This window comes from Hypanus sabinus, chromosome 10 (genome assembly GCF_030144855.1).
Source record: "Hypanus sabinus isolate sHypSab1 chromosome 10, sHypSab1.hap1, whole genome shotgun sequence".
Lineage (NCBI taxonomy): Eukaryota > Metazoa > Chordata > Chondrichthyes > Myliobatiformes > Dasyatidae > Hypanus > Hypanus sabinus.
In genome coordinates, this window is record NC_082715.1 from 109,075,040 (window position 1) to 109,090,602 (window position 15,563).

At 40.4% G+C, this 15,563-nt stretch overlaps 1 protein-coding gene across 3 annotated transcripts in view; it reads right to left on the reverse strand.

Annotated features, from left to right (window-relative positions):
• The window catches only part of enah (ENAH actin regulator), a 313,411-nt gene that overhangs the window by 145,328 nt on the left and 152,520 nt on the right, over positions 1-15,563 (reverse strand). For all 3 annotated transcript variants that reach the window (XM_059982582.1, XM_059982581.1, XM_059982583.1), the window contains one exon: positions 13,610-13,787. In XM_059982582.1, the coding sequence (XP_059838565.1) occupies positions 13,610-13,787 (178 nt within the window). The remainder of the gene's footprint in view (positions 1-13,609; positions 13,788-15,563) is intronic.

Consider the following 15,563-nt stretch of genomic DNA (forward strand, 5'->3'; position numbering starts at 1 on the left):
TAATATTATGAAGGTTACTTTCAAATTGAAGGTTATGTTGACTGAAATGAGATTTATATTCGGTAGAGGGAGATAGAGATTACTTTTTTAAAAAAAATTTTTTTACTCAGCTAGGCGGAGCTGTATTTGCGTCTATGCTTTTCTTGGGGCTTGTGTCGATTGACATCGACTTGTTTCTGAGCTTTGTAGATTGGGTGTTTTCTTAACCCTTTTTTTTTATCCCCATTATGGAATCCCGGAGCATATGCTAATTATTGTCATTGTTGTTCATCTCCGCCATTTTCGATTACTTTATCCTGACATACGTCAAACTACTTTTTATAGATACAAAGTTTCATGATGACATCTAAACAGTTAAATGTTTTAACTTGGAATGTTCACGGTTGGAATCATCCTATTAAGCGTAAGAAAACATAAGGTTATGAATCAATTCCAGCCTGATATAATTTTTGCTCAAGAGACGCATATCAGGTTATGTGATAAAAATAGATTTTTTTAAATTTTGGAAGGGCCCTCTATTTCATGCAAATTCCCAGAGTAAAGCTAGAGGTGCCTCCATTTTTATTGATTGTAATATTCCTTTTAGTCAGGAGGATATTATTGCTGATATTAATGGTAGATTTTTAGTTGTTAAAGGAATAATTTGTAATAAGAAAATGGTTTTGGTTAATATTTATGGACCAAATGCTGATGATCTCTCATTTTTTAAAACTGTTTTTGCTCTATTACCTGATTTAAATAAGTATATGTTATTAATGGGTGGGGATTTTAATAATTGCTTAAATCCTTTAATGGATAAGTCATCATCCAAACATCAACTTCCTAACCATTCTGCATCACTTATTAATTCCTTTTTAATTGATTATGGTTTAATTGAGGTCTGGAGGCATATGCATCCTAATGATAGAGAATATTCCTTTTTCTCACATGTTCATAATAAATATTCGAGAATTGACTATTTTATAGTCGACCCTTGACTTTTATGTAATGTTCAGAAATGTCAGTATGATGCGATTGCTATTTCTGATCCTGCTCCTTTAAATTTATTATTTGAATTGAAAGATGTTGTTTCTACCAGACCATTTTGGCATTTTCCAGAACATTTATTACAAAGTGCAGAATTTGTTGAGTTTATTGAAACTCAGATAAAAGAGTTTTTCTCTTTAATAATATAGGAAACGTCTCCAAGTTATTTATTTGGGATACATTGAAAGCTTATTTACGTGGTCAAATTATATCATATATAGCTAAATTGAAGAACAAACAAGAATGGAATTAGATAAAATTTCTAAACAAATTAAAGAATTGGATAACATTAATGCAATCTCTCTAAATGTTGTTTCATTTAAAAGAGTACAATTACAATCACAGTATAACTTATTACTAACATATCCTATTGAAGGATATTTGCTTAAATTGAAAAGTCAGTTTTGTATCTCTGAGGATAAAAATAATAAACTCTTAGCTTCCCAACTAAGAGTGGTTAGAGCTAAAAGAAAAATTTTAAAGATTCATAAAAACAATGGAGATATAGTAAGTAACTATGAGGATATTAATAATACTTTTCAAGATTTTTATTCTGATCTTTATAGATATCAATTTCCTGCAGATTTCTCCAAAATGGAAGCTTCTTTACATAAGATTAAATTTCCACAAATTTCTGATGAAGATCAACAGATGCTTGATGCTCCAATTACCGAGCATGAAATTCAGAAAGCTGTTTTATCAATGCAATCAGGTAAAGCTTGATGGTTATTCGGTGGGATTTTTCAAAAAATCTGAAAGATTACTGTCTCCGCATCTTTTGGAAATGTTTCATGAATCCTTTGAGAAGGGTAATTTATCTTCTTTTTATGAAGCATCTATTTCCTTAATTCTTAAAAAAGATAAAGACCCTGTTGAATGTTCATCATATAGACCTATTTTGCTATTAAATGTGAATGCAAAAATTCTTTTTAAAATAATGGCGAACCGATTGGAAAATTATTAAATTTAAATTATCTCTATGGACCAGACGGGCTTTATTAAAGGCCGTTACTCTTTCTCTAATGTTCAGAGATTGATGAACATTATTTATTCACCATTATCTAAGCAACCTCAATGAGTTATCTCTCTTGATGCAAAAAAGGCATTTGATGGAGTTGAGTGGCCATACTTGTTTAAAGTATTAGAAAAATTTGGTTTTGGTAATAATTTTAATAGATGGATTCAAATGATCTACAAGAACCCTATTGCCACAGTCATTACTAACAATTATAGGTCTTTCTTTTCACTTTCTTGTGGTACTAAACAGGGATGTCCATTAAGCCCTTTATTATTTAATCTTGTATTGGAGCCTTTTGCTATAACATTACAGGAGGCCAAAAACATTCATGGTATTTCTATAAATGGAACCATACATAAGATTTCTCTTTATTCAGATGATCTTTTTATTTTTATTTCGAATCTTGAGGAATCAATTCCTAATCTTTTGGAAACACTTAAAGATTTTAGAAAATTTTCAGGATTTAAACTTAATTTGAATAAAACTGAATTGTTTCCATTAAATGCTCTTGTTAGTACATATAATGATATTCCTTTTAGAATTGTTAATACATTTAGATATTTAGGTATTATAATTACTAAGAAATATAAAGATCTTTATAAAGTCAATATAGTTCCTCTAATAGACTCCATGAAATTACTATTTTCTAGATGGAATCCACTTACTCCTTCTTCAATAGGTCACATCCATGCTGTGAAAATGATGATTTTACCTAGATTTTTATATATTTTCCAAAATATACCTATCTTTTTAAATAAAAAATTTTTTGATCAAATTGACTCTTATTTCTTCCTTTATTTGGAACAATAAGAGACCAAGAATTAACAAATCCCATTTACAAAAACCCAAAAGACGGTGGACTTACACATAAGACTGTATTATTGGGCTGTAAATATTAGACAATTATGTTTTAGGTTATATTGGCTCGATAAGAGCCAAAAACCACTTTGGGTTGATTTGGAATTAAAAGCTGTTAAACAATTTCATTTAACTTCGATATTAGGAGATCCATTACCTTCACAGCTCTCCAAAAATCCAAATTTAAATTTTTACCCAGTTATTAAACAATCTTTATGGATTTGGATTCAATTTCGTAATTTTTAAAATTGTAAACAATTTAAGTTGTCTAGTTTTTTATATCGAAACTTTTCATTTAAACCTTCAATCACCGACCCCATTTTTCTCCTATAGAAAAATAAAGGGATCCGTTTTTTTACAGATTTATTTTATAATGGCCGACTGATGACTTTTGAAGAGTTAATTAATAAATACTCTCTTGCTCATACACATTTTTGCAATATTTTCAAGTTAGACATTTTTTATATCAATATTTATCTGTTTCCATACTTACAAGAATCTGATTTGTTGGATACCATTTTGAAATTGAATCCCTTAGTGAAAGGTTCCATTAGTAAAATTTATAATTTACTCTTGTTACAAAAAGAGAACCTATCACTAAAGATTAAACAAAATTGGGAGAGAGAACTTAATGTGACCTTTATGAATGAAGATTTTTTTCTCAGTTAGATGGGGTTCTTTTTTTCCTTTTTTTTTGTATAATTTTTTTTCATTTTTATATATTATGATTAGCTTTTTTCAGCTCTATTAATTGTTTACATATTAATTTGTTGAAATTTTGTATTATTCTATAGTTGTAGAAGATTATGGATTAATAAAAAGATTTTAAAAATGAAAATGAACACAGCGAATGTTCGTGGGGAATCCTGCGCTAAAATATTTGCAGACAACCTAATTCGGGCACAGCGTTTCGTAAGTATCAGAGCAACTATCTTGCTGCGATCTGCTGAAACAAACTTTTGTCAGCCAATAGATCCTACAAGGGGGGTGGACGTGCGCCCTGTTGCACTCCTCGCTCAGTTGCTCGCTCTCTCCGGACTGCAACCGCCGCGGCCCCCGCATGGGGACCTCCGGCCCTGACCTTGTCCTTTCACCTGACCCATGATCAACCGCACCTGGCCAAGGTGTCTGGTGGTGGGTGGGCGGGAGGCTGCAGTTTGGACCCAGTGCTGTCTCATGAGGCAATGAAGCCTTCAAAACTGCTTTGGTACCCTGAGTCCAAGCACCCAGCACTTAAAGACAAACCCGTTTAGTTTTTTCAGCGGAACAAACATGAGCAGTGTGGGACAGAAGCTAAGTGCAGAGAGCCGCGAAAACTAAATTGCAGGATAGACTGGACATAAGGAACCTGCTTCAACTATCGCTGTAGTCCTGTTGTGGTTAACAACCCCCCCCCCCCCTCCAAAACCCCCGGTCCACAAGAATATTGTCAATATTAAACTGGTCTGCAGTGCAAAAAAAGGGTGGGTACCCCTGGTGTTTATACATTATTTCTACTTCCGGGTTGTGGGGCTTTACTTACGGTCTTTTTTGACCCAGTGCGCATATGTGTAACTAATTAATCTGGGGTTGATCTTGCCTTTTACTAAGGCCGAGGTAGGGGATCTTGGGCTTAAAAAGGGTGCTGACCACTACTGTAAACTAACTGAGAATGCAGATATAAATAGCAATAAATAACAAGCATGAAGTAACAGGATAAAAGTGTAGCTCTCCCCTTTTGCTCAAGAGCCTGATGATTGAGGGGTCGTAGCTGATCTTGAACCTGCCTTTGCAAGTCCTGAGGCACCTGTACCTTCTACCTGATGGCAGCAGCAAGAAAAGAGCATGGCCTGTTTGGTGAGGATCTCTGATGATGGATGCTGCTTTTCTATAGCAATGCTTCACATAGGCATGCTCAATGGTTGGCAGCGTTTTACCTGCAATGTATTGAGCCAATCTATACCCTTTTGTAGGATTTTCCAGTGTTCCCATACCAGCCCATAATTCAGCCAGTCAGCACACTTTTCACTACAGTTTGCCAAGATTTTCAATGTCTTAGCAAATCTCTGCAAACTCCTGAAGAGGTAGAGGCACTGTCATGCTTTCTTTGTAATTATTTTTATATGATGGATCCAGGGCAGGTTTTCTGAAATAATGACACAGAGAAATTTAAAGTTATTGACCCTCTCCACTTCTGCTCCTCAGATGATTACAGGCTCATGGACCTCTGGTTTCCCTCTCCTGAAGTCTACAATCAGTTCTTTGGTTTTACTGACATCGAGTGAGAGGTTGTTGTTATTATACCACTCAGCCAAATTTTCACTCTCCTTCCCGTATGCTGATTCATCGCCCCCTTTGATACAGCCTAAAACATTGGTGTCATCAAACTTGCATACGGTGTCAGAGTTGTACTTAACCACACAATCATAGGTGTAAAACGAGTGGAGCAGGGGGCTAAGCACACATCCCTGCAGTGCTCCTGTGCTGATGGAGACTGTGGAGGAGATGTGTTTGCCGATCCAAACTGACTGGGGTCTACAAGTGAGGAAATCCAAGATCCAATTGCACAAAGGCGTATTGAAGCCCAGGTCTTGAAGTTCACTGACAAGTCTTGAGGAGATGATGGTGTCAAATGCTGAGTTGTAATCGATAAAGAACATCTTTGTTGTCCAGATGTTCCAGGGTTGTGTGAAGAGCCAACAAGAAAGTATCTGCTGTGGACCTGGTGCTTTGGTCGGCAAATTGGAGCGGATCTAAGTCACCACTCACTCAGGAGCCTCTCAAAACAGCATCACTGTGGATGGAAGTAACACTGGACAATAGTTACTTAGACAGGTTACCATGCTCATCTTGGGCACTGGTACGATTGAAGCTTGCTTGAAGCAGGTTGGTACCACACATGCCGGACTGAGAGTTTGAAGATATCCATGAATACACCAGTCAGTTGGTTGGCACAGGTCTTCAGTACTCGGTCAGGTACTCCAACCAGACCAGATGCAGTTCTTGGATTCACTCTCATCATGTCATCTTCAGGTACTGAGACCAAAGGATCTTTGGGAGGTTGGGGGTGCTCAATGGTTCCTCCCTGTTCTGGTAATCAAAGTGAGCAAGAAGGTATTGAGCTCAACTGGAAGCAAAGCTCTGCTGTCCCCACGTCGCAAGATTTAACTCTGTAGGAGGTTGTGGGGCATTCAAAATGCTGCCACAGCTGTCTGCATCCCTGGTTGATTCCAGTCTAGTCCAGAATCTCCATCACTCGAGAGATGGCATTCTGGAGATCATACCCGCTCCTCCAGACTTGATCTGGCTGTCAGTGGGTTCAAGACTTCATCGTTCATCAAGGGTTTCTGATTGAGGAAAATCCTGAATGATTTCATGGGGACACATCATCCACAGCTGTTTTAACTAAGTCTGTAATGATCCTGGTGTAGTCGTTCAGGTCCTCAGATGAGTTCTTGAAATGGCCCAGCCCACTGACTCAAGGCAATCCTGTAACAGTTCCCCTGCCTCCCATGACCACCTCTTAGTTGTCTTGATCTCTGTAGCCTTTCTCTTCAGGCTCTGTCTGTAATGCAAGTAGCAAGAGTACAGCTAAATGATCCAACTTGTCAAAATGCAGTCTTGGAAAGGACAACAGGCATTGCTTAACATAGTGTAGCAGTGTGTTGGGACCTCTGGTACAACAGGTTACGCGCTGGTGATAACTCGACAGGGTTTTCTTCAGGCCTGGTTAAAGTCACCAACTATAACTTGAAATGCATTAGGATGAGCTGTTTCTTGCTTACACATAACGTTCCCCTTGTATTCCATCTGGGTAGCCTCTAACCCCATAGCATGTAAATCAATTCCTCCTTCCAGTAAAACAGAACCCCCCCCCCCCCCCCACAACTTCTATTCCCCCACTCTGGCCTCTTAACTCTTCCAACCTGCCTATCACCTTCCCTGGGTCCCTTCCTCCTCCTCTTTCTCCTTCGGTCCACTCTCCTCTCCTATCAGATTCCTTCCTCTCCAGCCTTTTACCTTTCCTACTCACCTGGCTTCGCCCAACACTTTCTATCTATCCTCCTTCCCCTCCCTCCACCTTTTTATTCTGGTGGCTTTCCCGTTCCTTTCCAGACCTGAAGAATGGTATTTATTGATTTCCATGGATTCTGCCTGACTTGCTGAGTTCAACCAGCATTTTGTGTTTTGCTTTGGATTTCCAGCATCTGTAGGACTTATTGTGTTTATGATTAGCTATAAAGGTGCTGTTGACAAAGTTGTGCTGTTAGTTAAGGGGTAAGAAGTATATGACAGAATTATTTGGTCATAATTTTAAATGACAGAAGTATTTAAAATTAAGAGGGGCACAGAGGGGGTGGAAAGTCAAATGTGAGAAGGTATAATTTTAAGGGGAGGTGAGAAGGGACAATTTTGAAGGAGATAAGCAAGACGGAATATTTTCTCTACACAAAATGGTAGGTGGAATACACTGCCAGTGGAAAAAATAGAAGCAGATACAAAAGCAATACATGTCAAAATGCATTTAGAAAGACACAAATAGACAAGGAATGGAGACCACGAAAAGGCTGATGGGATAAGTTAGCATCATGATCAATACGACATGGTCACCAATCATGGAGGTCTGAAAGACCTTTTTCCATTTTCTATGTTCTACAAACAATGCACTTGGAGTACAAACAACAGTAAATGCAATAACACATAGGATGTGAAGTACAATCTCACAATGAGCTATCAGAATGCATGCCTTAAAATTCGTAAATGCAACAAGTGATCTCCAGAACATATCAGTGAAATGACCTTGATACGAGCTCAGGATACTCCAACGCACCAAGAAAACCAACAGTGGCCAAGGTTTTGGTAGAGGGAGGCCTAGACAGTTGATCCATAATGTAAATCAAACAGCAGCATGTGAATTTATTTTAAATGTTAATAAATTTGGACTTAAGAACTAGCAAGTGTGATAAAAACTAATATGGAACAGACATAACTTTTTCAGGTAAGAAAATTTATCTTTCTTTAACTCGCTCTGACTAAAATGTAATTCCAGACTTTCAATGTTCAATTTTAACTATCCTGTATTATGCAAGCCACAAAGTTCAGGGACAACTTGAGATGGGCAAATTGCAGCCTTGCCAATAACTTCAATATCCTATGAACAAATAAAACCAACAGCTTTTGGTAAAGGGAAGCCTAGACAATTGATCCACAAAGATACGTAAATCAAACATCAGCATGTGAATTAAAAAAAATGTTAGACACATACAAGAATAGACACAAGGACTTCGATGAAAATGTCTCAACTTCCCTATCAGTACCTAGTAAATAATTATCTGCTATACTACTAATGCAACAATATTACATTGCACCAATGTGACTAATGTAACCCTTACCCAACAGGCTGGTATATGTCTAGGGGAAAAAGGAGATCCAGCCACTCTCCAACCCACCTCCCGTACACGCAGGTGCTGTGAGAATCGAGTTAATGCCTCGCGCCCGCCAACAGTACCAAACCCACAACAAATACCGTTATGAAATACACTTTAAAGAGTTTACTAAAATTAAAAAAATAGTAGGCAATACAATATATATATATATATATATATATACAAGGAAAAAAACAAAAGGCACCAACTTATCAAAGTTCAGTCTGTTTAGTGCACTCGTTGGAGCTCAATCAACGAACCAATCGACCCATCCGGCCGTCGCACCTGGGACCACCCCGGTGGTCTTACGAGCAGTCCAGCACACGTCCACCTTCCTCAGCGTCTTCCTCGGCCTCTCCAAAAAAACCCGCAAAAACCCCTCCCCCAAGTTCCCAGCATCACAAGACACAATGACATTCCCCATTGATTAACAAATGAATACAATTACCATATCAGCCATTCTAAAGTGAAACAACGGCGAGAGAAACACTTATCCGACAAAGAAACATTCCTACTTGTAACAAACCAAAGAGGCCATTTTGAGTAACATACCCAGGACATTGTACATTCTCTCCCCACCAGTAAATGTCATGCCCTCATGGCATTACTAGAGGTCCCCAAAGCTTCTTGCAACACACAAAACCCAACCCAGGTGCAGAAAGCAGTGACATAACTACCCAGAGCAGTAGAAATCACACTCGGTTCTCCCGGTACCACATATGTCAACCGCTCCGGGGGGCACCTAATCCTCTGAGATCTCCATACCCCTTCTGCCCCACTGGGCTCCCTCAACACCTGCGAACCCACTGTCTCGGACACCCCAGGTCTACCTGACAGACCCGCACCCCCTTCCTCACAGGGGTCCTCCCTCACCCGAGATCTCTCCGGCTCACGCTCGGGTTCCACCCTCTCTCCCACCAATGTAGGCTGCCTCTCCATCTGACCCTCAAGACCTTCCCTCCTCTCTCCCAATTCAGTATGGGAAGGGCCAGGAGCCTCCTCTCCTGGTACTGGAGCACCAGCGAATGGGAACAGGACCCACTCATCTGAGTCGTCCTCCTCTGAATCGGTAGCCATTCCCGGGTGAGGGACCCGTCCCCGCTGTTCAGCAGCGGGCTCTTCCCGTTCTCCGCGCCCTCGCAGAGTCCTTGTACTGGGCGTAACCTCCCACTCGGGCTCCTTATCCACCTGCACCGCTTAACCCAGTGGCAGCAGGTGATTCCTATGGAGTACCTTGATAGGCCCTTTTCCATCCTCGGGTTTCACCCGGTAAACTGGCAGATTCGGCATCTGGCTCTCTGTTACATAGGGGCTGGCCGCCCATCGATCTGCCAACTTGTGCTTACCAGGGAGTCCCAAATTCCGTAAAAGGACCCGGTCGCCCTGTAATAATTGTACAAACTTCACCTTTCGATCATACCGCATCTTATTCCTCTGATTTTGTTTGGTAGCCGCCGCCTCGGCCAACTCGTACGCCCGCTGTAACTCCCTCTTCATGTCGGACACGTACTTTAGATGGGACTTCCCGGGAAATTCACCCACTCCACCTCCAAAACACACGTCAATGGGCAACCTCGCTTCCCGCCCGAACATCAGATAATAGGGCGAATTCCCTGTAGCATCATTGCGAGTACAATTGTAACAGTGAACCAATTGTCCAATATGACGACTCCACCTGCTTTTCTGCCCAATCTCCAGCGTCCCGAGCATATCCAACAGGGTCCTGTTGAATCTCTCTGGCTGAGGAGCTCCCTGTGGGTGGTAAGGGGTAGTCCTGGATTTCGCAACCCCAAGCATAGTCAGTAATTCCTGGATAAGGCGGCTCTCAAAGTCCCGCCCCTGATCACTATGGATTCGCCTGGGAAGGCCGTAATGCACAAAGTACTTCTCCCATAACACCTTCGCCACTGTCGTCGCCTTCACTACCCCCCGGCGCCGCAGCCCCGAGAGCATCCCCTCCATCCTAAATATGTATTCGGAGAGCTTTTCCCCTCTCCATTGTTCCAGGCGTTGAAACTCTGCTAAAAGCAGCCAGGGTTCCCCTGACAACCCAAACGCTCCCTCCAAAACTTCTAGGCAGTCCTCCACTGAGGCCCCAGGCTTCTCAGCTTTCAACTCCCGGACGATTTTGGCTGCTAAACCCCTCAAACTTCCCACCAATCGCTGCCTCTTCTCCTCCTCTGAGCCTGGCCACTCCTCTAACATCAAAGACGTATGCTCAATCCAGGTCTCAATGTCCACCTCCCCATCCGGAGTAGGCTTGGCTCCGGAGAACACCCCCAGCTTCAGCCGTGGCCTCTCGGCCACCCCCACCAGGGAATTAAGTGCTGCTGCCAGCTCCGAGGCTTCCACCCTACCTGGGGAGCGGGGCTTAGTCACGACTCCCTCCTCCCACCTCCCTTTACTAGTGCCGGGCACCTCTCTGGGGTCCACCTCTAGCTCTAACTCCTCCCCCGATGTCTCCTCAGCCTCATCCTTGTAGAAGTGGAGCCCCACGGCCCCTCCTCCCCGGTACACTGACCGTCGCCGGCAGTGCCACCGTCCTGACTTCAGCACTCATACGAACCAACACCCAGCTAGACTCTACCTCTTAACCACACCGTCTAGCTACCAATTCTACCTGCCCAATACCCTTCACCGAACTTAAACCCCGCACTATCGCGTCTCCCGAAACTCGAAAATCCACTCCGCTCACTACGCATGCGTACTGTACTGGTACACCTTCAAACTGGCACCAACAAACAAACTTATCTCTGTCCATCTCCGCTCTGCTGCCTGCGCGACTCCACAGCCCCTGACAATCCAATCCGGGACGAGCACCCCACAAATGTAACCCTTACCCAACAGGCTGGTATATGTCTAGGGGAAAAAGGAGATCCAGCCACTCTCCAACCCACCTCCCGTACACGCAGGTGCTGTGAGAATCGAGTTAATGCCTCGCGCCCGCCAACAGTATCAAACCCACAACAAATACCGTTATGAAATACACTTTAAAGAGTTTACTAAAATTAAACAAATAGTAGGCAATACTATATATATATATATACATACATATATACACAAGGAAAAAAACAAAAGGCGCCAACTTATCAAAGTTCAGTCTGTTTAGTGCACTCGTTGGAGCTCAATCAACGAACCAATCGACCCATCCGGCCGTCGCACCTGGGACCACCCCGGTGGTCTTACGAGCAGTCCAGCACACGTCCACCTTCCTCAGCGTCTTCCTCGGCCTCTCCAAAAAAACCCGCAAAAACCCCTCCCCCAAGTTCCCAGCATCACAAGACACAATGACATTCCCCATTGATTAACAAATGAATACAATTACCATATCAGCCATTCTAAAGTGAAACAACGGCGAGAGAAACACTTATCCGACAAAGAAACATTCCTACTTGCAACAAACCAAAGAGGCCATTTTGAGTAACATACCCAGGACATTGTACACTAACATACCCCAAAACACCAAAGTAATTCAGAAAATGCTGGAAATATGCTGTAGCTCAGGTGACATCCGTGGACAGAAGCAGTAATGTTTCAGGTTAATGATCAGATGAAATGTCATCAATCTGAAACCTTGACCATTTCTCTCTCCACAGATGTTTCACAAACATTTTCTGAATTTATTTCAGATTATAACCTCAAGTTTTTTTAAAATTTTGATTTCTGAATACAAAAGCTGACCAGTGGTTCATTATCTGAAAATAATATGCATGGCAATAGAAATTTTCCACGATCGTCTACAAGTCTTTATTATAAACTAATAGAACTGAAATACAGCACACTTTTAGCAGGACAATTACATCAAGCTGCTAACCATAAACACAACTACTGAATGAGCTGAAAATTCCTGAATGCTTGTCAAAAAAAATGACTTTTTCCTGAACCCATTTTCACATTGTTTGCAGATCTTATCGACCTTTGTTGTTAAGTCTATAAAAGTTCCACAAAAACCCTTAAGCAACGATCCTGAAGCAAAACTGGACACGCACAGATTCACCAAAATAAATAGTTTTTAAATGGTCTGTAAACTTATATCAAAAATTTTAAGTGCAATAGGATTAAATACATTAGACGAAAGGCAAATCCATTGTACTGTCCAGTGTTCCTCCCAGTCTGAAATGTTATTTGAATATACAATTATGCCATCAGAAACTTGCATAATTGCATTTCCTTAATGATCTTATGCTTAACATGCATTAATAAAGGTCTGATGAGTTCAAGCTTCCATACCCAAAAAGGAATCAAGGAGCATAGCAATTTTACATCTAAGCAGGTTGGATGTTTTTACCATTTAATTTGCATTAAGTGTGCAAATTCTAGGATAAGTTAATGTCTCAGAAATGTCAGTGCAACCTGCTGATGGATGAGATTACAGCATAACTTCCTAGTTGTAGCAGTGGCTATAAATATACATCAAGCACTTTCCAGCTCTGATTCACAAGTAATCAACTTTGTTTCTGAAAATAAAGTAACTATTTAAATCATCAATGCACCTCATCAGAAAGTTACACTGCCCAGCAACCAAATGAAGCAATTTTATTATTTACACTATGCTAAATAAACTAATATTTTCAAACTCAATTTGTATAATGAATTACAACAAGCAATTTTTGAATTCAAGCCCTGACCACATCAGTAATTTAATTTCCTCCTTGATCTCCCCCACCTTCACCACCCAAGCATATTGATTAGGACACTCACAAACAAACATCCGGAGGCATGGGTAAACCAAGTTATCACTATTCTTTTATCTTTGAATTTAAACAGAAATTTTGACTCGAGAGAAGGTGACTTTTGTAAATAGTCACGCTCAGGTTGGAAGGGGCAAGAAGAAAATGCCGCTCAAAGTTGTGTGCAAACTTCAGACTTTCAATGACAGCTGAACGCTCCTTGAAATGGCTCAGGGAGGCAGACAGTATAATCAATCAGTAACTACACAGGACCTCCATAATGGCTTTACAACTAAGCCAACAACTGACCCTTTAACAGTGCTGTAGCTAGAAACCAGAGCAAACCACAGAAGTCTCAGTTAAAAACACATTTCCCATTCTCATCTTTGTCAGATAATGCATTTGTGCATATGACTGAGAAGTCAGATGTGGCCAAGATATCTCTTTACCCTCCCAACAACACAGAATAACTTGACAAACATTTTTTTTTCTATAGGATTGAAGCAGAAGAAAAATGCAACTGAATTATGGCCAGACCTGATTCAATGAGGCCACCCTCTCAATTTGCTCTTTGGCTTAATTCACAAAAGCAAATTATTAAAATTGCAACAATTTACACAAAGAATTCTTACCTGCATCCTGGGAATTTAGCACTTCCAAGGCATGCATCATGGCACTTGCAAATACATTGGCATCTTCTTTGCTACCAAAGTTTAGACCATACACCTGCCTGGCATCTCGCCACTGATGGAAGGTCTGTGTAGCCTGATTGTACTTCAGCCCTTTGGGAATGGCACAATTTATCACAACCTGTCAATAAAAGTTTCAGAAGTTTAAAATTAGTGTAATAAACATGGGGAATAATTCCATTTGAAGGGGAGAGGAGAAGTTTGCAAGTCAAAATTTGAAGTCATATTGAGCAAGGAACATTCCAACAAGATTCCTCCCAGCACAAGTAACAAAATTGGATATTTTACACTAAAATACGTAAAGCCGACCCTTAGATTATTGGGGAGTTAAGTTCCTAGAAAGTTATCATATTGTATTTTCCCCCAACATAAATTCTGGCAGAGTGAATTTTATTCTTCATCTCAAAGTTTTGTGTTGTGATTTACAAATCCTGTAAATTTCAAATTCCATAACCTGAATGCAGTAATGAGAGTAATCATCTACATAGTAACGTTTTTGTTTGAGATAATTTGAGATATATGCAACACCATAACAACTATGTTGCATATATGACCAAAAATGACCAATTTTATTTTGTCTCCTATTCAAGCTCTAAAGGATCGGCAGATAATGTTACGTAACTTACTATTTTGTTTTAAATCATAATATTTGTCCATAATAACTATAATAATTCAGAGATCTAGACACTGTTTTAACTGAAGTTAATACAGTAAATCCTTTGGAACAAAAAACAAAGATGATAATATCACAGTGAAAAAGAGGAACATTCCAAGTCAGCAAACAAAACACAAATGTGAAAGCATACACATGTAATGTCGGCACTTCTCCACATCTTTTCCACCACACCTACATAGAACAAAAAGTAAAATGCTGTTAAAACTCAGCAGATGAAGAGGCATTCATGGAGAAAGGGATTCAAAGTAAAGCATCGACCTTCACTTTGCCTCCATGGGTTCTGCATAGCCCAGAAATCTCCCAGTACTTTTTTGAGATAACAATGTGTCTGTGGTTTCTTGCGACTACACCCCTACATAGAAACTGGTGGTGGCCTGGATTCTGAGCAATGCATGTGAATTTATGCAGAAAGTTTTATGGGGTATACCTACAAAAAAAAGTGACAAGATTCTGAAATTCCACAACACAAATTCATCCAAAAACAAAATGAGAGCAGTTTGAGATGTCTAACTAGCGTCAAAAGAAACAAGTACCAGCCACTTGCAAATTTTTTAACCTGAACATCGAGATTGGTGATGTTCATTGATTTCATGAAGTTCAGTTCCACTTGGAAATGAAGCAGTCCACGTCTTCATTCAGCAAAAGTTAAATCACAAAGAAGGTCTGCTATATACTCATAGGCCACTTTATTAGGTACACACCTATACACCTGCACATTAATGCAAATATCTCATCAGCCAATCATGTGGCAGCAACTCAAAAGCATGCAGATATGGTCAAGAGGTTCCGTTGTTGTTCAGACCAAACATCAGAAAGGGGAAGAAATGTGATCCCAGCGATTGTAACAGATTGGAATGATTATTGGTGTCAGACAGGGTGATTTGTGCATCTCAGAAACTATTGGACTCCTGGGATTTTCCACAAGAGTTTACAGAGAATGTTGCAATAAACAAAAAAAAAACATCCAGTGAGTGGGAGTTCTGTGGGCGAAAATGCCCAGTTAGTGCCCTGCCCTTTTAATATGAGGTCAGAGAAGAATAGCCAGACTGGTTCAAGTTGATTGAAACACAGCAGTAGCACAAATAACCACACACTACAAAAGAGGTGTCCAGAACAGCATCGATGAAAAGCACAACACATTGAACCTTGACATGGATGAGCTTGTAGCAATGTGCTACACACAGCGCTGAAATAACGACACGCAGTCGGTAAGTCGTTTCG